The 23,220-nt window shown below is 34.0% G+C and overlaps 1 protein-coding gene across 11 annotated transcripts in view; it reads right to left on the bottom strand.

Moving 5' to 3' along the window:
- The window catches only part of NBEA (neurobeachin), a 499,996-nt gene that overhangs the window by 314,103 nt on the left and 162,673 nt on the right, over positions 1 to 23,220 (bottom strand). For 8 of the 11 annotated variants that reach the window (XM_061345312.1, XM_061345371.1, XM_061345303.1 and 5 more), the window contains 11 exons: positions 21,268 to 21,376; positions 19,442 to 19,523; positions 19,124 to 19,247; positions 18,619 to 18,811; positions 17,336 to 18,355; positions 13,437 to 13,654; positions 12,046 to 12,199; positions 5,493 to 5,516; positions 2,972 to 3,152; positions 1,787 to 1,917; positions 370 to 477 (listed from right to left, as the gene is read on the bottom strand). In XM_061345312.1, coding sequence (XP_061201296.1) covers positions 370 to 477; positions 1,787 to 1,917; positions 2,972 to 3,152; positions 5,493 to 5,516; positions 12,046 to 12,199; positions 13,437 to 13,654; positions 17,336 to 18,355; positions 18,619 to 18,811; positions 19,124 to 19,247; positions 19,442 to 19,523; positions 21,268 to 21,376 — 2,344 coding nt within the window. The remainder of the gene's footprint in view (positions 1 to 369; positions 478 to 1,786; positions 1,918 to 2,971; positions 3,153 to 5,492; positions 5,517 to 12,045; positions 12,200 to 13,436; positions 13,655 to 17,335; positions 18,356 to 18,618; positions 18,812 to 19,123; positions 19,248 to 19,441; positions 19,524 to 21,267; positions 21,377 to 23,220) is intronic. The other 3 variants (XM_061345398.1, XM_061345332.1, XM_061345361.1) reach the window with 1 other exon arrangement.

Here is a 23,220-nt window from a genome sequence, read left to right as displayed (position 1 = left end):
TTCTTTTTTCTAAATCAACTTAATGCACTTCTGTAATACATATAATAATTCTTCCTCCTACCCTCATTGGACAAATAGCTGACACCTTTAGTAGTACAGTTTTAATCAACATAGTTTATAACTGATTTATTCTGGCTATGATTATTTGGCTAATATATAGTCTGACTGTTAACTACTAATCTCAAATATCTTACCAGTATGATTTTGAAGTGCAGAAAGTGGCTGGTAGTTACAAAGCCATGAGCAGACCATTTGTAGATAATATAAGTGCAACACATAAAGGATATTTTTAATTCTGGGACAATCAAAATCTCTTTCAAAATATGTGATGATTTTGCAGAAGAAACGATTATAGCACATATTACTCACCACATCACGAAAAACAACTGCTCGTAGACGATTAATATCAACATCCTGAAGAAGCCTATCAGGGTCTTTTATAGGAGAAAGATTGCCAGGGACATTTTCAAGGGGAGTCTAAAAATAAAAAGCAGTGAGATTCAGCTCCGTCACAAATATCAAAGAATTTCTGTTAGGACTTTAATTTGACACCTTTTTTAGATATTGCATCAATCTTACGTGCTTTTTTACTACCAATATACCTCCGACATAATACTCACACAAGAGTTCTAAAAATAAAGAAATATTATTGTCTTAATACTAACTGCTTAGATATAAACTGTTACATCTTCCAAGTATCTCAGAACATCTATACCTCTTCCCAGAGTTTAGATAACAATTTGCACACAAAAGGTTATTTCAGATTAAAGCTGTTTCATAGCAGTTCAATAAATTATTTCTAATATGTGTGTTAAATTTAAAAACAATTGTCATATTTTAAAAAATCAGTTTATGTTCATTATACTGAGAATTATTACAGACTACTTACAGAATAACTGCTATTACTATGAAAGCATAGAGCAGTATGTTTCTTTTAAAAAATTACTATGTATAAGAAACGAGGCCTAAATATCTAAAAGTCTCCTTACACTGATTTGCTCTGCACTAAATGTGATAACATGAAGAAATGTAATGTTTTCAGTGAGATTTAATGAAATAATATTGTGAAAAGAGCTGAATTTAAAAAGCTGGATTAAAAAGAGATAAATTAAAAAAACCTTTCGAGAAGAAAAACCATGAATTTAGTAATGAAAGTATAGTAGCAAAAAAACCAGAAACCTTTACATCATGCAAAGTATTGTACTTTAGTCATGGACTGTGTTAAATTCTTTGAGATTTTAGCTTTAGGACTCTCAAGGTCTTAAAGCAGTACACAAGTTTTGGTTTTCAGTTTTGTTTTGTTTTGTTTATTTTTTAAGAAGGAGATTAACAATGAATTAAAGAAATCGGAAAAACTAAGCTGTATTTGAATATTAGACAAGTTTAATTCATAAAATTAGATAGAAAATACTGATGTCTAATATACATGCAAAGGTGTGTTGAAGTTACCGAGACTCAGATGTTCCACCAATGAAGACGTGATTGCAGAAGTTCATTGTACTTCCCTGACAGGTTAAAAAAGCTATGCAGGTATATATGACCAAGGTGAGTAATGGGACTTACTCTTTGAAGTAGACCATGCAAGACTGAAAAAGCTGTTTAAAATTGTTTCAGTCATACTACTGCAATTAATGTTTTCTTCTTTCAAACAAACTCCCTCAAATACTTTTACTTTAAACCAGTTGAGCTTTTGCCAAGTATTTGATAAGGCAGTTAGTTATTTTCTGATCCTATAAAGCAGTGGTACAGACTTGCCATTCCTACTTGTAACTGTAGACTGGGTTACCTTTGCTGCTGCTGATGCAGTTACACCCTGAAGGGCATCCTGCGTCTTATTGCTGATTAATGTTGTCTTGTTGACTCTCTCTCTCTGCCTTTGCCGGCATTCTAAGCAGTTTCTCACAGCCACACAACAAACTGAAAAGTTATGGAAATGCTACACGTTAGAATATTTTCCATTATTAAATTAATAACAGTCTGTACATCTAGTTTGATATGTCAATAATCATGTCCAAATAGTGAGTGGAACATAGTTCTCACTTTAGACTCTGTCAGCACTAAACAAATCATTATGACTTACTCATTCCATTCTTTATTTGAACAACTGTTTTATATGTGCTATATCACTATATTAAAATCTGAAAATCACTAGTCCTTGAACTGCAGCTCTTGTACGTTACTGATCAGTTATTAACAGCTAAAATCTGAAGTACTTACATACAACTAGAACAGAAAAAAATAGGATTTGATGAAAATTGATCACTGAGAATAAACTACATGTTTTATACTAGAAGCAGTATAATTATCACTGACATAATAACTGTTATGAATAATAACAGGACTGATTGCAAAAAATATTCATCATTTGAGAAAGGAAAAGGTATGTGGGATGTAACATTAGGAAAACAACATTATGCCAGATGACAGTCAAAATTTAATGTTCACAAGAATAAAGCAATATAGTTCGCATAGAATAGCTTGAATTACTCCTAATTTTTTAAGTTCCCTAACGTAATTGTAACAGTATATAGCAAATAATAAACAGTGAAGAGAGGTGCCAGACCGTTGCAATATATACTAAGGACTACAGAGTCTCCACATGCATCCTATGCTTTTAGTCTTACATTGACTACAAGTAGTCTTCCAAAACCATGGAGAACTGAATAAGGAAACCTGCAGCATGAAGGCAGCAAAAGAGTTTTAAGGAAAAAAACCAACCCTATATATATTTACTTATATTTAATATTTTTACTCCCCCCAAACATATGAAAGAACAATTTCAAACACATCATTTTAACTTATTCTTGTGCCTAAATTAACCTTAAAATGTATCAAATCAATAATAAGTGAGATTTTTATTTTATCACATCATAGTCAGTACAAGTCCTTTCCTACACCTGTCACTGTCTGATCCATCTGTAGCACATTGATCTGTAAGTAATTATTTAATATATACTGTCTGCTCACTTACCAAGCCTTAGGCACTGTCGCATTAGTCCTCCAGAAGACATGTTTTTTTCAGCTTCAATCTCACTAAAATTTAGAGAACTGGCAAATACTAGTACATCCACCATTGCCATCAGACGGCTGAGAAAAGTTACTGCTGTCTCTGCTGACATTCCTTGTGTCACTTCAATATTTTCCAATTCAGTCTTTAAAAGGAGAAAATGTAATTAAACTGTTTGAACACAACTGAAATATAAAGATAGCACATACACACACAAATCTAAATTGTTATGCTTACTGACAAGTACATTGAAAAGTTATTTTAAAATCTCCTGCTGTTACCATTAACATAAACCGTGAGTCAAAGTAAGACAGCATGAAGAGTGAGAACATTTACATGCTTTAACAGATGATTAAAAGTGTAATATATATGAGAAAATTATTAGCAATTACATAAAGACAAAGTGTGGCCAGATAGTAAAACAATGCACAATATATCAGGGTGCAATGTACTCTTACATTTTTCCATAGGCTAAGCAAACTGTCGGGTAACATGAAAGTAATTACTGTTTGTATAGCTTTTACATTCCTTTAGATAAACAAGTAAATGTGAGGACTGGAGGGGAAAAAAAATCAGACAGTTTTGCCCTGTTTCTATGAATTGATTCTCCCTGGGAATGCTTATACATACAGGAGCCTGACAGATTCCAATTCTCCTGGAGATCAGAAGAGAGTACACTTACTCCCTCATGTCAGCAATGAGGGGAAGTAAAAGGGTGACAAGTTATAAGATGTGAAGCTCATGTTTGCCAGAGAAAGGCCATTTCTTTCCTAATTTAGTGTTGGACTCTCCTTGATGGGAATCCACAGAAAAATGCTGAATGAAGTCCATATTTCTGAAATCTAAAAAAGGATTATGTTTTTCTTAAAAAATACACTTAGACGCCCTGAGTCATGTTTTCAAATGCATTCAGCTATCTAACAGTACATATAAATGAGAAAACAGTAAGTTCAATTAAAAAAATAAATATCTGTTTAAACACTTTTATCTCTGGAGGCAGGAAAAACTGAAAATGGGATTTAGAACATAAGTGTGTCCACATTTATGTGCCTAAATACTGGTTTTAAAATTGTTTACAGATGGCTGATTCTTATTGTCACAAAATTTCAGATTACAGGGCATTTCTGAGGACAGAGTTCAGCCTCTTCGTAAAGTATTACTTTCATTATGTTTATTTGAATTAATTTGCTTAGAAGTATCTATGAAAAAAATAAAATTATATTTCATGCTGTTAAGGCCATTTCCTTGCTAAGAAAGAGAAATACAGAAAACAAAAAATGGCTTAGTTCCATACTTTTGAAAAATTAGTATCCTCACTCATGAGTCACTTTTTAGAACTTTTTCCATACAAAATTATAAAGGTGTGAACTGTGCAAAACACTATTAAGGAACCAACTGTTTTGAAAGATGAAGGATATAATTTGGCATGTGTCACCATCATGATAGATACCACTTAATTTAATTTCTCTTAGGATCTAACAAGTCGGATACATGAGTGATTTGGGAAGGGCTGTCATCTGTCTGATCTGCTGAATAATATCAGAAAAATGGTAAAATGACAATGCTCAGAAGAATGATTTCCAGCCTATCTTCTTTAGCCAGGTGTCCCCTGATTAGTGCGGATTGTGCTCCTACTTTTTGCAAAAATCAGTTGCTGTTTTTTTACAACATCATTTTTGAAAGCACTCATCCAAAGAAAATAGATTTTAAAAAATCTATACCCGTAACGGTCTGCTAGAAAAACTCATAAACTTGAACTTTGAACTCATGCTAGAAACATCAGGCTTGCTAGCAGCCAACTGACTGCCTGCTGCTGATATTTTTAGAGCTCCAACTGTACTACATCAATCACAGCCTTAAACCTTCTCAAAATAGCCAGGTTTTTTTTTTAATTTTTGTAAGTTATATAATAAACCCCAACAACAAACCAGTCCTCTTTTTTTTTTTTTGACACCCAAATCTCCCTAGAATTCTGCTGTATGAAAGAAAAAAGACCGAAAGTTTTTTTACAGCAAAACTTACCATCAGTTCTACCTGTTAAACACAGCACATTGATATTCTAACAACATTTAAAACGAACTGCTGTTATCAAGCTGCCTTCAGGTATTAGCAGTATTTTAAATAGGTGTAGCTCAAAAACTCTTTAAAAAGTGAACCAATCACCATTTCATAACTACTTAGCATACTTTAAGCTCATGCTTAACATGCCTCCTCTACAATAAACATATTCAGGGCCTAAAGAGTTTTTCCATTGAGAACCACATTTATAACTTAATTCAACTCACAGACCTGTCTACATTCAGTCTGTAGCTAACCATAAGCACCATACTTAACAATGCATTAAGTTACTCAAGGGACCCGATATATTCCTATTCACATCCTACTATATAAGAAAATAATAATAATAATAATAATAATAATAAAGCCAAAATGTTAAATGATCAAAAATAAGGTATTTTTGAAAATCCAAAAAACTGAAACTTACAGCAGCAATACTAACCTTAGAACCCTGGACATGCAACAGACAAAACAGACAACAGATCACAACAATAAAAGAAAAAGAAAATTATTTAAGTTAACTAAAAATACCATGTAAAATTTAAACAAATTAGTACATTAGAATTCTACATTTGTTTAATTTATAATTAGAACAGCAAAACATTACAGCTCAGCATGAACATCTGAAAATAAAGACTTCTAAGAGACATCTATGCACAAGGAAAACTGTAAATCTTGTATTATTATGGAGTTCCTGTAAACACTGATTCTTCCAAACTAATGTACATATTTTATATAGTATATAGAGCAATTTTATGAACCAATGTAAATCAAAGTAATGTTTTCACTGATTACATAGAAATAAAATGAGTGTTTTACACCAAGCCACTCAAATGTAATGTAATAAAGTAGCTAACCTTTGTATGAGGATGCAAATATGTTTAAAATGCTTTGACAAAAAACATATAAATCACAAAAAGCAAACTGGTTCTTCATGCATAATGCTCCTTCCTTCAAAGCAACACAAGATAGCTCATTACATATATCATTATATTTGGGAGCAATTTCTTCAATCTAAACCAAGATCATACGGCGTATCTGAATGCTTTTGAATCACAGAAATACAATGAAAGATTCACTAAGCCCCTGAGACTGAGTTAGTCTTCAAGTTCCATTGTTTGTAATTGAATAGGTGTTTTAAATTTTTACGTTTTAGTTTTAAGTAGAAGGACTTTCTTATCACAAAGGGCTAGGAACTAATTCTTAAGTTTTCACTAATTATATTTAAAAAAAGAGAAAGAAACTGAAATTTAAAGAATATGTCAGTAGTTTTGTAATTTAAATAGTGGGAAAATGCAATCCAACAGAAAGGAAAACAAGCTGAACCAAACTGCTTTTCTTTTGGAATAGAAAATACCACATTCAACCAATTTTTAAATGTGTCTTCCTCTTCTGTAGCTGGATACATCCCAAGAATTAACCTGTGGCTATTATCTCTTGATTACTAGCTGAAAGGGCTTACATCAGTAGGCCACTGATGTTTCTCGGAATTGTTATAGATCACACAGCACCTTTGACATCACATGAGTCATGAACATGATAATGCTAATAATATTTACAGAACATACAGAAATGTATCACATAATGGCTTTTAATCCACATTACTAATAAGGCCATTTTAAAATGTTTGAGTTTTACAGACAGCTGTTCATGTAACTCCAGCAGCCCTCAGATCACAATTTGAGAGCTGCTGTTTTAAATGCTCGAAGTAAGAATTATAGACTTCAAAGAACAAACAGAAAAACAAACTAATTGCAAGGAGTCTGGAAATTTACTTGCAATTGCCACATATATGTAACTCCTCAAATTTCTTTTGCCTTAATATCCTGAAGTCCTTAACATATCTGCTATCCTTGTAGTAAGCTATATTTACTTCAAATTCCTAGCTTGTTAACAAAGTGCTTTATCTGAAAACCAGCTACTATTAACAGAAAGCATATTCCGCAAACCTTTTTCCTAACAGCTCCCAAATATGTGTTTTTCACACTTGCACACTGTCTTAAAAATATCTTCCTTATAGTTGTAATTAAAAAAACATGCCTCAAAGGCCTTCCCCACAAAAAAGGAAAAAAAGGAAACCAGGATTTTGTATTTAATGTCATCTCTATAATATTGGCAGAACTATCTAATATCCCAAATTTAATAAGATGACATCAGAATCAACACAGAACACATCCCAGTTTATACTGTAAACCAACAAAACCTGATTTTTTTTGTTAATATTTGCTTTAATTTCAAATTGTTTCATATATATAACTGACAACCCTTTAAACATGTAGAGATCCTGAGACAGAGCTAGTATAGAACTGAAATCAAAGGAAATATTAAAACACAGATCAGTGTGAATCGCAGTAAATTTTTCCATGTATTCCATACAAACATATAATCTTCACTGTACTCAAGTCACTCATAGATTTGTGAGTGGTTTGTTTCACAGATAATACATTTTCCCCTTTCATTTTACTATTCAAATGTAAAGGTTTCTGTCCACAGCATCGCTCAGACCATCCTAGTCTAAATTTAAAAAAGCAAGGCAAAATACAGATGTTTATTACAAGATTCAAAGTAAGGAAATTCTGTAATTAGGATGCCTGATTTATAGCAGACAACAGATTATAAAGTAATCATGCACCCAGCCCAGAAGAATTGCCATTTCACTCCAAATCCTGACTATGTAGAGGAAGAAGTCTTTTTGAAATGGGAAATTCCCCTAACATTCATCTTTTTAAAGAAACTGTAACAGTACTGCTTTTACAGCAGGGGAGGAAACAAAATACAGAATGTGTTGGAAAAAAAAAAAAAAAAAAGCAACCCTGCAACTCCTCTGATATTCTGAAAGTTATTTTGCTAAATTTAATTCTTTTCTGCATATAGCCTTAGTTAATTCAAGCATCCAATATTCAGGATCTATTCTACTAATGAAAAATAGGTGAAATGCCTTTAAAAAAATGAAAGGCAATGGGACACATGTAACAAAAACTACCTCTATAGGAGGTTGTTGAGAGTTTCGTAACAGACATTTAGGACTGTTTAAGAATGGACAGCCCAGGGTGAAGCCTTACTTGAACTCAGGTCTGAGAAATTGAAGTCAAGGAACTGTGCCTAGGTAGGTCTCTGACACTGATACAGGAACGATGTGTTTCTGTCTTGTCACCTTCTCCATTAGAAAACAGGTAAGCTACCTTGCAAAAAAGAGGCTGGATTCAGCTCCAGGTTAACAACCATTACAGTTGGTCAACACTGTAGATATTTGACTGGCCAGACACTAGATATCTAGTACATCAGAGACAGCTGAATCATTTGCTTCTGTTGAGTAGATCTCCACTGGCTAGAAATCTAGCCCACATGTAAGTAGTCCAAGTGGATATGTAAATTTACCATAATCTCTTCCTGAACTGCATCCTGTTCTATCATACTGAAATTAAAGGGTGGAATGACCTTTACTGTCTGTTCTATAGCTTTGCTCTCATATTTCATTATTCCAGACCAAAAAGTAAATTAATTTTTGGAATTAGATGTAAACACATGTCCTATGTCATAAATACATATTGGGAGGAAACAATTAAGAACTACTGCTATAAAATTTCAATATGGGCCCAAAGGCCTTCAGCAGGGTTTGGAACTAGATGATCTTCAGGTTCTTTCCAACTCTAACCATTCTATGATTCCATGATTTTAGAGTCACCATTCATAAACATGAAAAAAAGAAAAAAAAATAAGCAAAATGAGCTCATACTTGTTGATAAACTACAGGACCTATAAAATGTGAGGGTTTCAACACTGCAGAAAAGCTCCACAGAACAGAGATAATGGAAGATCAGAAGCTTCCAAAGACAGAGACTAAACAATTAAGACTCTACAGATTAATACAGGCACATCAGGAGATACAACTCAAGTGTACAGTCATAAATGATATGAAGATGAATGAAGACAAAATTAACCACGCCTTTTATAGCATCAATGGTAAGGCACATAGCAACTTTATATATTTAAGCAGGCATAAAAAACAAAGAAGTGCTTCGAAGGTTTTATAATTACTTTGTCAGACTCAATGCCACATGGTATTATGGATGTTAAAAGCGTGACTTCAAAAAAGATTAGATAAAGTCTATAAGGATAAATTCCACGGTAGTTATTAAACATGACATCTTGGACACCATTTCTAGCTGTTAAAATCCTACACGCTGAAATGAAGTACCATTAGAGCAATTAATATGCTTGCTCAGAGTTCTGTAGTTTGATGTAAGCTGCAGTCACTGTTGGAGGCAGAATGTTGGAGGCTAAACCAGACGGGCCCTTGGGCTGACACAGCAAGGCAGCTTATGCAAATTGTGAACAGCTTGATTATATATGCATAGCACAGTACTCCTTGACTGGACTTCTACCAGTGACCAGTTTAGATTACAGAATCACAAAATCATACAGAATCACAGCACGGTTGATGCTGGGAGCGATTCATGAGTTGCAATAAAAGTTTGGGTTTGTGGAAAGAAACAATTCATTAATGTAATTAATTACAACACAGCAGGTTCTATTGAAGAACAAGAAATGCTATTTCACTGTGAGGGTGACCAAGCACTGGCACAAATTGCACAGGGAAGTGGTGGAGTCTCTGTCTTTGGAGATACTCAAAAACCATCTGAACACAGTACTGGGCAACTGGTTGCAGGTGGCCCTTCCTGAGCAGGTGAGGTGGACCACATGACCTCCAGAAATCCCTTTCCACCTTCAAACATTCTATGATTCTGTGATTCTTTGAACTGGTAAGGGAGAAAGCATATTAGATCTTTCCTCTTTTGAGAGTTACTCTGACAGAAAAGTGCCACTAAAAGGCCTGCCATGGTTTTACACTGTGGAGACATCACATAAATCTCCCAGTTTCAGACCTTTTTTCCAACTAGCAGCTCTGAGAAGCAGAGTGAGACAGTCTTTTGTAAGTGATTGTAAACCCTGGACTAGGTTGCCCTTTCAAGATTGAGAAGACATATATTCCTGACAGCAGTCCATCCACTTTCTCTATAGCAGTTCAAGGATGCAAAAGTATTAGAAGCCTGAGAATCAGTACAAAACTTCATTCATCATATGATGGATATTCAGAAGTGGTCTGATGCCCAACAGAGCATCTGATCCCTTCATAACTGTGATCCAGAACAATATTGAGGGACATCACCTTCTGTAAGAGGAACAACGTGCTCAGCTCTTTGTATCTGCAACAACTAATAAACCCACTTTCCTGCTAATGTTTATGGATGGCAATGATGGAAACAGGAATTGGAGCTGAAAGGGAGGGAAGAAGCTCTCTGATAGGTGGAAATGATTATGACATCACCATCTAAATGGCAACAGATATTTCCAAGTGAAGGGAATCTCTGACTTTATCAATTACTTCACCTTATCTGTACATTTGTGACAGAAGTAAGCCTTTTTATTATTATTTTGTTTTAATTTCACAGAGTAAGATTAATTCAGTTTGAAGGCAGCTACTGATCTTTTAGTGAATTAGTTTATTTCACAATCTATTTTTATTTTATTCTGCTAAACAGATTAAAAAATCAAGCATTTAAGTAATACACACAGTTCCCATGTAGTGGAGAAATGCATGCATAATATAAGAATTTGAAAATGTAGTCTTCTGTATCCACGCATGAAAATCATTGCTGCTGTTGCACACAACACTTTAATAAGTAGATGTGTAATTTAGAAAGCTGTATCAGCTATCTATCTGTACACACAGACACACAAATATATTACCCAGAACAAAATAGAGGGAAATGGTGTGCACTCTCTCATACCTGTCAATATTTACAGTGAAGCACTTGCAAAATCTTTTATTCAGCAACCTTAAAATCATCCTTGTGACTAGAGACAACTAAAGTCTTTCCCATTAGTCTTGCACTCTTGTTTACAGCAAATATTTTCCCATTTAACAGAGTGAAAATAGTAAAGACACATTATTTTACCATTAATTGCCTGACTGAATGTCATATCAATGTTTAGCCAACTGGTAGTCCATACATTCATACCTTTTAAATAAGATCATGCAATTTTTTTTTTACATTTTTTTTTTTTTTTACTAGTTAACTAGAAGTAATAGCAGAGGCAAAGTAATCTTAGTTGCTGAATGGCTAGAATAGGGAATTGAGCTTCTACTACCAAGCTACATTTGGAGCTTCCAGTGCCTACTAGCCACATTACTTCAGAGGACCCTCTCTGTCCTTTCTGGGTCTCATTTTCTCCCCTTTCAAAGACCAATATTAACTGCAGATGCTTATGGGATGCTCAAGGTAAAACATTCAGTGTGAGAGTTACAGCTATTATATGCCCAGACAAGAGGTCACATTCAAATAGTGTAATTACTATTGACAATAGTGCCATATTTACAAAACATTTCTCCCTTTCTCATGAAGCACTCTGTTTGGCTACTCTGTCTATCTGAGCTATGTTCACCTAAGAACTTACTAAGAACATTGGAGTGGATAAAAATAACAGCCTATTTCAATACCAGATTAAAAAAAAAAACCAACAAACCCATGAAAAAATGTTCAGTATCTACTGAAGGAAGAAGTAAAGAGAGTAGTGAGGGGATTACTTCTAGTAACATTTGGCATGCAAACAAATGGTGGCCATGCAAAACAGATTTATTAATATCAGTAGCAATGACTAGCCATCATAAAGCATGTGATTTTTTTAGAGTAATTATGATTCATGACCATGATCCTAATGTTCTTCTCTTTCAAACAAAATATTAAATTCCTATGAAATATTATTCTTAGTGCTACTTCTCTAACAAAATTATAATACTGCAAATGCAAACTATATATCAAAGCTTAACATTTTCAGTTACAAATGTAATTTTTTTTTGAAGGAATTAGCAGAAAGGGGACACAAGTCCCTAAATGAGAAAAGTCAGCTGCAAATTATAGTTTGTATTATTAACAACAATTTCTAATATGACCACTAGATGGAAATATTGTACTTACAGTTGGGGATGTGGCTGCTGAAAGCAATGGCAAAATTCCTCCACAAGCAATAATAATATTGTCTACCATCTGGGAAATGAGGTGTATTGTGTTGTGTACAAAAATAATATTTTCATTGCTATTGACAAAGTCCATCACAGACTTTGTGGAGTGACTGCAAGAACAGAAGAAAGGACAAATTAAAAAGAGTTAAAATAAAAGTTCAGATAAATTTATTTTTTTTGAAACCAGAACCAAATGTTCCTTTGAGATCAAGAAAAAATAAGGTCTGCAAAACTTTGCATGTAAATGGTCTAAAAATATGAACAGGACCAGCTTCATGAACAAACTGACTGCAATCTATTTTCACACCAGGATTTGTTTCAGATACCCAGTTGAGAACAACAGCTCATAATCTTTTATCCCCATCAACCAGTACTTCACTTTACAGGTAGTTCTGCTGAAAGCAGTGGCGTTGTTTTTTCAGTGTGAAATTATTAATTAGAATTAACAGTTCAGGGTGCCATCTGAAGTACCCTTGGTAACTCCTAATGAAAACACCTTGTAGTGTTTTACAGGAGAAACTTGATAATATGGAGATACCTTGATCTATTATTAACTTTATTAACTAATATTAAATTTAGCATTAGCAATTCCTTAGCAAGCCACAGATGCCAACAAGATCAGATGAAATCTCAGCAACTCCTAATTGGTGAGAAATTGTCCCATGAACCAGTTACTCCCCCAAAATATAAAACACTGCATGAAAATATTAAGTAACACTCAGTCTGCAAGTGTATTCTTTTCCCAAAACAACATTGTTACCACCCAGTAAACAAAAATTAAAGGCTTTAACTGAAAATAAACAAACTGAATTTTAATCTTCAAGCATTATCTGAACACAAAGTATAAACTCCTCCCACATATTTGGCCAAAACCAAATTATCAGAATTATCAACTATCACAGGACAGTTCACCAAACTGGAAATTAAATGCAGTATAAATTGGTCCTTGGATAGAATTACGCGCAAGTTTTTTGAAAATGAACTATTCTTTCCTGGAAATCAGATTAGATAGTACTTATTATACCTAAGGGTTCTGATAATAGTAAGTTATTGAGTATCTCTGTTGAAGTGTACAAAAAGACTGCAGAAGTAGCAGATTCTAATGCTAAACAGGCTGAAAGAGTAGTTCATTTTAATTAGGTATGCATGACTTATACAATCCTTCAAGAAAACAGAAATTGTTACCTGTGAAATAGAGTAGTTATAGGCTGAGAAGGGGTGAAAAGAGAAAATACAAGATAGAGAAGAGCGTTCCACTTAACACCAGCTCTTTCCCTTCCCACTATCCCAATAACACCCTCTCTACAATGGAAACACAAGGGAGTTAAAGAAGAAACAACCACCTACCTTCTCCAAACATGTACATCTGTTTCTAGTGCAAAAAGCAAGTCTGTCAAGAGCCGCTGGTGCATAGGAGACCATTTAAATTCTGGAATACGAAACATAGTTGTGCGTGGACCTGGACTAAACTGTCGTCGCTGCTCTTCCGTCATTGGCATTCCTCGAAATCCCAAGTCAACACGTAAATCCCGGTCTTGCTGGGTAACAGATCGACCCTGTACTGCCTACAACAACAAGAAGTTTAAAAACCATGTTAACTTTTTGTAATGTGTTCTTGAATGGATTATAGAATTTGACAAAGGATGGCTAGAACTGGAATCAAACACAAACTAAAGGCGATACTGACATTCCAAAGAAGGAAGTATACTTCAGTAAAAGAGCTGTTCCAATTAAAGTCAACCAGCACTGAGGGGCTATGGCTGGTCTTCTTTTCAGCTATTCATCAATGTTTTACACTCAGATTTTTCACTGGAAGTATTACAAAAAAGACCAAATGCAGCATGTACAAGGTGAGCAGTTGCAAGACTTTGTTTTCAGGAAATAACTATTCTTTTGTGATAATAACACGATTTTCTTTAAATATCTGACTCAAAACTACACACTGATGGCTTCAAGGAATGTTTGTACCTTTCGAAAGCTCGTTTTCCAAACCAATATTTTTTTTTAATATGGTCTTTTTAGCAGGATCATTATAGAATCAAATTTAGCCTCCCAAATCTCATTTTGCCAATTTTGTTACACGTTACTAAGTGGTTAACAGTTTTATGGATTCTCAGGACAATCTTAAGGTTCTCCCAACTGATGGTAGATGTGAATTTCATTCCCCTTCAATACTCACATAGTCTTGACTGTTTCCAGTTGGTGATAAAAGTAAAAGATACACATATTATGTGTACACACATTGCTGTGACGGAGAATAACACGAAGGAAAAAGCAGTAAAAACAAATGTTTTGACTGAACTTGAAGCAAATATTCATAACAACAAAATTACTCATAATGTGCAACATCTCTGAAAGGAATAAATATTATGTCTGATCCTTGAAATTATTTTAAGTTACTTTAGATTAGTTTAATACTGGCAAAATAAAAAAAATATAGCTCACATTTGCTCACATTTTAATTTTCTGATCTCAGCATACTGTTTAAAATCTGGTCATTTAAAAGCAAAACGGCATTTACAAAATATTTGTAATAGCAATGTAAAAGTGTACATGGCTTTGGAGTTGAGCTGGAAAGCTTCTTAGATCTTTAGTCTGATTTTGATCTTCTGTAGCCAGTATTCTGAGAGCAGGACAAGTTTCCTTCACTCGATCTGACATATTGGGATCAAAACTGGTACTGTTGCTTTCATTTTCTATGTTTTTCTTTAAAGTGATGTTTAAATTATTCCTTTTTTATTTTTCAGACTTGCATGAATATTCTGCATAGTGCTTTCAATTCTATTTTCAGTCTTTCCTAGTTGGGACCATAAGAAAGAGTTAATTTTATAGTCTTAAATATATGGTCTACTAATGATAAAGGCATTAATTCTTCTTAGAAGTAAGCAGAAGTTCCTATTTCTGCGGTGCGATTTGCTGCCTCCTTTCAGTCCTTTTCAACCAAAGACAGCTTACTTCTTACTGATAAGGTGGGGAGCTGATTGTAGATTGGGTATTTGAAAATTCGAGGTTAGCAACTCCATTCACATGCCAATTGTTCTTTTTTGAGTACAACTACAGGTAGCTGTCAAGTCTGCAGCAGTAATGGTACCATAACAGAAGACCTTTAATTTAGTCAAGATTACTGTATTTGCAAAAATGGGCTTTGATGTGCATTGCATAAACCATCACGAAACCCAACTATCTACACTTGGGTGGCTAGTCTTCAAGTAATTTTCATTTTTTTCAGTGGTTTCTCGACCTCATGACAAATCTATTGTGGGAGTTCCCACACATGCTGCAATCAAAATCCAAACTGTGGCTCCACTGTAAACATGTTAAAATGAACATTACTCTTCACTCACAAAAACAATAATGTTTTATTTATGTTTTATTTAATAAATATTTTCATCTTTTTCTTTCCTTTTTTAATTTTTATAATTCAAGTGTTATGGGTAAAATTCATCAAGAAAAGAAGTTAATGAGCAGAAATATCCCAAAGTCACACTGACATAATTTTATATACTAGCTGGGTACAAAGACAGATTATCTTTTCCACTCAAGATTTATCTTACAAATTCACTGTTTATGGGTGCATACATCTACATAGCAAATGGACACTAGCATTTCAATTGTCTTCTATTTTTTAAACAAAATTCCACATTTCAAAATAAAAACTGACTGCTCCTTTTTTTTGCTGTCCTTCATTCATTTCATTTACCTAATTCCACGGTATTAACAGTCCTAATTTTAAGACGTAAAAGAAGGTGTTTGGGAACTGAAAGTAACAGATACACTATTCCTACTGAAAGCCTGTTCTTTATTACACATAATACTTCAGACTATAAAGAACCATACATAATGCTTGATAGTCCGTCACTGATGTTAGAAGGATTCTCATAGTTTTGCCAGACTAATAAGAGAACACCAAACTTTTCTTATACCTGTCTAGCAAATGCAAGAGCTTAATCTCCTTTTCTTTTCAAAATGAGGTTATTACCATAGAAAAGAGACTTGGAAGAGAGTGTTCCCTCTGTATGGCAGAACCCACTGGACTGAGTAACCAGGCTTTTAATTGTTTGGTTGTTTTTTTTAAAGTGAAAGCATCTGCTTTTGAAACCATTGCTTAAATAAATTGCCTGTTCACTGGAGTTTTTCTGAAAGTATTATCTCCCTGAAGAACAAAGCAGGTTGAACTGTGCTCTTTCATCAGATGACATGTACTTTTACTGTACTTGAGTGTATCTCTGAAATTCTTCAGACAATTTGGTACACACTATGCAGTACCAGGCAGAGCAATTTTTGAAATTTTTGTTTGGCTCTTCTTCCATAGTTTAAGGAAGTCTGCTTGACTTCAAAATCCTAGGAGATAAACTCTGGGGTACATATTGGACATACAGTCAGCTAGCAAGTCTTGAAGGTAGTCAATTCATTTACCTGAAAATACCCTTGAAACAGTCTTTGATTACATGCCATGGTTTCTGAATAATTCCAGTGAGGAAATTAATCCTGTGCTTTAAAAGTTCAAAGCGAACCTGTACCTTGCTGTGCATAGAGAGAAAAAATTCTTTCAAAGACTAGTCTTCTGCCTTGGCCTTTCTACTTTTATAATGCTATGGCTCTCACAAAATCTCAAATTTCTCAGTTTTTTTCAGAGGGAGACCTAGACAAGAAAGGAGCTCCAAAAAGGAAGAGATATTTCTGATATTAATTGTCTCTCGTCTGGAACTCAAGTTGCTATTTTTCTTTCATTATCCCTAAACTATGCCTTTTCTTGTGTTCGAATCAAATACAGAGATTATTTATGCCAGCATTCCTGTAGAAGAAAGATGGTGTACTAAAGTGCTGCAAGACTACACTCTTGAGAAAAGTACAGCAGGAGTAAAAAAAAAACACTTCAGTATGTATTTTGCGGAAAAATATAGATACTTCTAATCTTAAGACATAGTAACAAGAAAGTCTAAAGCAGAATTCTAGGAGTATCAGTTAATCTGTCCAGAAAAACTAAGAAAAATGGATGGTGAGAGATTCTCTTAGCTGAGTTTTCTTTAAACTAAAGAATCCACAGGTGCAATATGTATTTCCTATATACACACAAAGACTTGACAATTCTTACACATTATGGCATTTTCAAAGCAAATAGGCTTGGAGGGTGGACACCTTTCATATAATTCAAGGAATATACTTTAAACACCTTTGAATTTATCCAGCAGCAACAAATAGTGATTGTATCAGACACGTAAACTGCTACAACCCTTGAAACTTACCTGGGTTGTGGTAGTTGTTTGGATCTTCCGTATCTCCTTTCCTGCTTCTTTACCATCATCAGATCTTTCTGTATCTGATATTATACTTCCTGCATCAACACTAGGTACAGTTTTGCTACCAGAAGATTCTGTCTCAAGAGTTGTGGCAGTCATTTCAGCATATTCTAATCCTTTAGATGATGAAGCCAGCTCCCTCTCAGAAATGCTGCTCATTCCATCTGAAGTTGTATGAATCTTAAACTCCTTGTCCTCTATTATACTTGAAGAACATGTTATATCTACACTACCCGTCATATGTGCAAGCAATCCCAAATCATCATTTACACCAAGATGCATCTGTGTCTCTTGCACGTTTGGAATAGAAATGTGATTACTTGAAAGTTCAGGTAGAAGTTTTTCCTCTTGACTAGGTATTTTATCAAAGAGAAATGAGGTACTGTTAGTAGAAGGCTCATCTTTCTCATCAGCCAAAGTTATTAATGGACCATTATCTTTTTCTTCATTCTTCTTAATGATACCCACACTTCCATGAACATTGTTTTGGAGCTTCTCAACAGCAGCGCTATATACATTGTCTAGAAGAGATTCAACTTCTACAAGTGCACCATTTTCTCCAGTTACTAGTGTCTCTGGTGATAAATCCATATCATCAAGTTTTACTTCAGTAGCTTCTACCTTTTCAGCTTTTATATCAACTAAAAGGTCATGAACTTCCACATGAACTCCTCCTCCTGGTCTCTCAGCACTTCCAAGCACATCATCGGATACCTTTGTAGCCATGAGCAAGTCCCTCGTATCTGTACTGACAGGGTAATCTGTTTCACTTTCTGGACTTTGACTTTGTGAAAGGTCTTCTATCTCTCGAATTTCCATTCCACCTTTCGCTCCTGTTGTCTGAGAGGAAAGACCTGAGATGGTGCTCACATTCCCTTTCTTCCCCTTTTTTATGTTTTCTTCCTCTTGCCTTTGATACTCTTCATACATTTTTGCTAGATACTCCTTGTGAGCTTCATATGTGACCTTAAAGAAAAGAACAGATTATGTGGATGAGTAGATGCTACATGAACTTGGACAAAACCTAACAAGAATCTTAACATACGTTATATACAGACTACAAACTGTTTCACAGCAAAGGACCTACAATGATGACAAAAAATGCCATCTTGATATGTGTAGAGATAGCCACCAGATGGCACTAAATCACTTTACATCTCTTATGATATTGCTAGTCCCTTTGCGGGGGCTGCCACAATTAAAAGCAATATCTACGTACCATTTCTTACCTTGGAATGAGCTATAGAAAGAGTATCCACCCACACTCTCCAGCCTCCCCATTCATATTTTATCGCATGATACAAGAGAATACGGAAAATGTTGTAAACCATCTCTGTGATCTTCTGCTCTTCAGAATTCTTAGGGTTAATGTATCCCAGGGAAAACATCCAGTCCTGCCACACTGAACACTGAAGTAAACATCTAAAGTGAAATAATTAGGTCAAAATATATCCATAAAAAGCTTCTTTATTTTAAAATTATGATGGTTAAAATGGGAGGAACATCTCTTCTGAACATCAATCCAAAGTAGGAAGAAACTTACAAATACTTCAGGATGAATAAAAATGTAAAGTATATTCTAAACAGAAGAACCCAATATTAGTTGCTGAACTGAGAACTTACTGTAAACCTATTCCATTTACTTTTTATGTATTCCATTTAATATACAGTATTATAACAGATTGCTATTACCCACAAATCGAGGATAAGAAAATATTGTTTGTAGTTACATACCTTCTGTTTTCACGGCTATTACTAAAGAGTTTTATCATATCACATAAGAACAAGCGTCGAACTTCCATCAGCTCTGCACTTGGTGTGGAGTTTTTTAACAGCGTTGCCACCACCTTAAGAATCACTTTGAAAGAACAAATTAGTTAGGTAACAACATTTTAACAACACTAAAAAGTTGCTGACAGCAACTAATGTAAGTAGTAACTGAAACCTGTATGTATTTGAGATACACTAATGAATTATTCTTGGTTCCTGAATCATATTCTTTCAACCTCTAGGTAATACATTTATCATACAAACATAATATATCGTCCTTACTTGGATTCTGAATTTTCACTGTAGAATCTGGCTCTGGATGTGGTTTATGAACAACTTGAGTGCATACTTGTTCTGTCAAAATCTAAAACAGAATATTAAGTTCCTTTTATCATTTTCAATTAAACATTACAGCATTCCTTTGCTTATTTTAATTAAAAAAAAAAAAAACAACTACTATGGCCACACTGTAACTTCACATAAAACATTTCGGTAAAATATTTTTATTCTTAAAGAATGGAAATAAGCAAATCCTCTATGCAAGGATCAGCATTTTCATGCTTGTACAGTGTCTGGTTAACTAGCTTTTTAGTTAGCTAACTAAATATACAATAATTTTTTTTTAAAGATAATTTCATTTCCATTCTTTATAGTGTTATACTTTCGTGGATAAAAAATTCTTTTGTAAGCACTGTGCACCAAAAGTTATTTTCATACATTCCATCCACAATCAAACCAAGTAATTCTTGAAAGTGCGTTTGGTTTTCTTCAGCTAGGAAAGAGGACAGTCACAGACAGCATCCCTAAGAATAAACCTGGGGCTTCCCATACTGAGTAAGACAGGTCATTGTCGTGTTTCACACATCATACCTGAAAAACTAATTAATCTGTATTGAGGCAATGCCACAGACCTGTCACACTGGGATACCTGTTACTGGTTCTATGCATGCAACTTTAAGAACAAACTAAAAATGTAATGATAGTAATACGGGTTTCTCAGTAAGTATATTCTAGCAAATACATTTCAGAACAATTTCACTAGCAATTCTGATTAATTTTAAAACAGAACTTTAGCTCATTCATTAATCAATAATCAATACTCAAACTAATGCCAGCTATAAATACAGTATCTTTGAAAGGGTCTTTACATAATGGCATTTAAAATAGAAAGCAAGTATGCCATTGCTTTTTCTGAGAGAACACAGAAAATGCCTGCATCATTTCCTTAGGAAATCCCTTGTACTTATGGCACTTAACCCTTTCTTTGCCTCTTCTGGCTATTTTTTAAGATGTAAATGTCTGTGCATGCTGAACTCCATGAGGATTTTTGTCACTGAGTTACGTGTTTTCAGAGCAATCACAGAAGCTCTCAGAAATACAAATGCGGTGACATCTATAGACTGTGAGACCCAAGCCATCAAAACATACTGGGTAAGCTTAGGTATGTGCAATACAAAGGAACTTGATATCTGAATAAGACACTAGCAAACAGATGACATTTGTGTTTTTACAAGCAAGTGAGAACATCTTCTAGGTCCCTCAGACTCAGTATTCTAAGGTTTCTACAAGTACCTTACAAGAACATTTGAATGCTTCGAGTTCATACTCACTCACCTCAAGCAGTATCTATTACATGAAAGTGGCTGACTTATCATTTTGTAATACAATCAGCGTTAGTAATTAAAAAATTAAAATTGCACTTTTAAAAATTTTGTAAACTTGAAAGGGATGGAAAAAAAAAAAGGCCTCTGTTTAGCTTCAACACTTTCCGTTGCAATGGAAACAAACTTCTTGAAACAATGGAGGAGAAAGAGCAATTGGAGGTCTACAATGACTTTGTTATTGTGGAAAGCAATGAACATCTTAAATAGCAGGGTCTCTTGCATCTATACGTAAGTTTTATAGAGACTATGTAAAAATTATGACACTCTTTATAAAAATATCCGAAGCATTGCAAAATACACTCTGACCAAAGAAATCCTTTCTTAAAATTTCTGTCTAAAATTTTCTCAAAAGTCTTGAGAATCATGATATTGTAAAGCACTGTCACAACTAGCTGTCATATTTTTGTACAACAGGTAACGATCTCTATGTTTAATAACTTGTACCTCATAAAGCGTGTTATATGTTGTAACAGTCACTGTATTTGTATGTAGCATCAACCTTTCTCCAAGGAGTGTGAAAAGACTGTGGGTATGCATGATTTCAACCTTTCGCCTGGAAGAGAAAACAAAAACATTAGGAAAATGCCTTGAATATTTTAGTAAATGCAAGAAAACCCAAAAGCCAACTATTCTGAAGTTGCACTAAAAAGGTCTCAAACTTTTTATTCTGTAAATATTATAAAATAAACATAATTTAAGATCTTTCCCAATATGAACACAATTGCAGTATTACACAAAGGTTCTCAAAAAGCAACGTTGCATATAGGATGCACTTTTATATAAAGTAAATCACACACTATTCTCACTCTTCATGATTTTCACAGTGGAAAAAAACAAAGGAATCCCTTTCTATCTTAGGTTGAAAGAGTGTAAGATATTCACAGGCTGGATAAAATGTGACCACTGCAGAATATATCATTTGTCACTCTTTCACGGATTCAGGATAATCCAGCCTCTAGGTCTTCCAACATAAATATGAACACATACAGATTTAGCAGTATTGCCATTCTTTTTATACAGCATTCTCTTTTGCAGCCACAATAGTTATTATTCCAGTTAATCCTGGAATAACATGCACTACAATGCAAAGAAAATAAAACCCTGAAAAGTTACAAAATTCCAAACGACTGTAGAGAATGGTCATGGGAAAGGTCTAGTGGAAGGTGTCCCTGCTCATATGGCAGGGTGGTTGCAACTATATGAACTTTAAGGTCCCTTCTAACACAAGCCATTCTATGATTCTATAAATTATATAGATAGGTCAAAAACTACTCGAATCTTAAAAAGAGGAGAAAACATCTTACACCTGCGAATTTGATCTGTCCCAGAACTCTACTTGTTAAAATTGGATATAACATCATTAATAAAGTGTACTTCTTGTAAGCAGATGCATCTCTAAATTTACCTACTACTGTAACAAATATGAAATGAAGAACATTATTCAAAGTAATTAATAAATTTAATTAAAGAATAAATCTATATTAAAGCAGCAGAAAAGGCTGAATAAATTAAAATACAGTAAAGTTTCTGCAAAAGTTTATGTATTGAAAATCTAAGAAACTCTTTTCATTATTACTGATGATCACAACACAGGTTCAAATTACATATGTTCTAAAAATTTTGAAATTAATAATTATATTAGAATTTTTGAATAGCCACAAAAGAGAATGGCAACAAAGTACAACAGTGTGTGCTCTTCTCCTCACAGAAGAGAGTTCATGAGTTGTTTATGAAGAAGAACTACAAGTATTCAACCTTGTGAGCTATGATGTATCAAATGGAAGTAAAAATTCTTTGGAAGGTCCAAATGTCTAAGTAAAAAAACAAAAGTAAATAATGGACTATGATTTCAGTGGTGGCACAGAAAGAATCATAGCTGGCAGAGAAAGAAAGGACAGTATTTTTCCAACTGTTAAGGTTAGACCAAATAGTCCATCATCAGAGATCACAAATTATGATAAGCTATTCAGGCTCGCATCTAACACAAGAATCAATTACCTTCACACTACAGCTTAATCTGTGATGAACATATATGAACTACAGCAATGGTAATTTCTTTTGCACCTACACATTTGTTATTAATATTGTACCAGATCAAATTTCATAAATCCCATTATAACATATCTATGCAGTTCTACTTTAGTGTATTAAAATACAATCCCTGTTTTCTGTACTGTGAAACAGAACTTAAGTTTTATACTTTTATTTGGTTTATAATTTTAAAATCACTTGGATTTTCCTGTAGTTGACTACAATTTTATAAAATCATGTTTTAATACATATGCATGTGCACAAATAAGCCCACCTCGTACGCACTACCATGAAAATAGAGGGCTTTTTTACTCACACAAATCTACATAAAATGTAAACATTTACAGATGTTCTGAGGTCTGAAAA

Source organism: Neopsephotus bourkii, unplaced genomic scaffold (assembly GCF_033783945.1).
Source record: "Neopsephotus bourkii isolate Nb327-2 ecotype Australia unplaced genomic scaffold, CSIRO-AGI_Nbou_v1 NB_38, whole genome shotgun sequence".
In the NCBI taxonomy this organism is placed as follows: domain Eukaryota; kingdom Metazoa; phylum Chordata; class Aves; order Psittaciformes; family Psittacidae; genus Neopsephotus; species Neopsephotus bourkii.
This window is presented reverse-complemented; position numbering and strand designations above follow the sequence as displayed.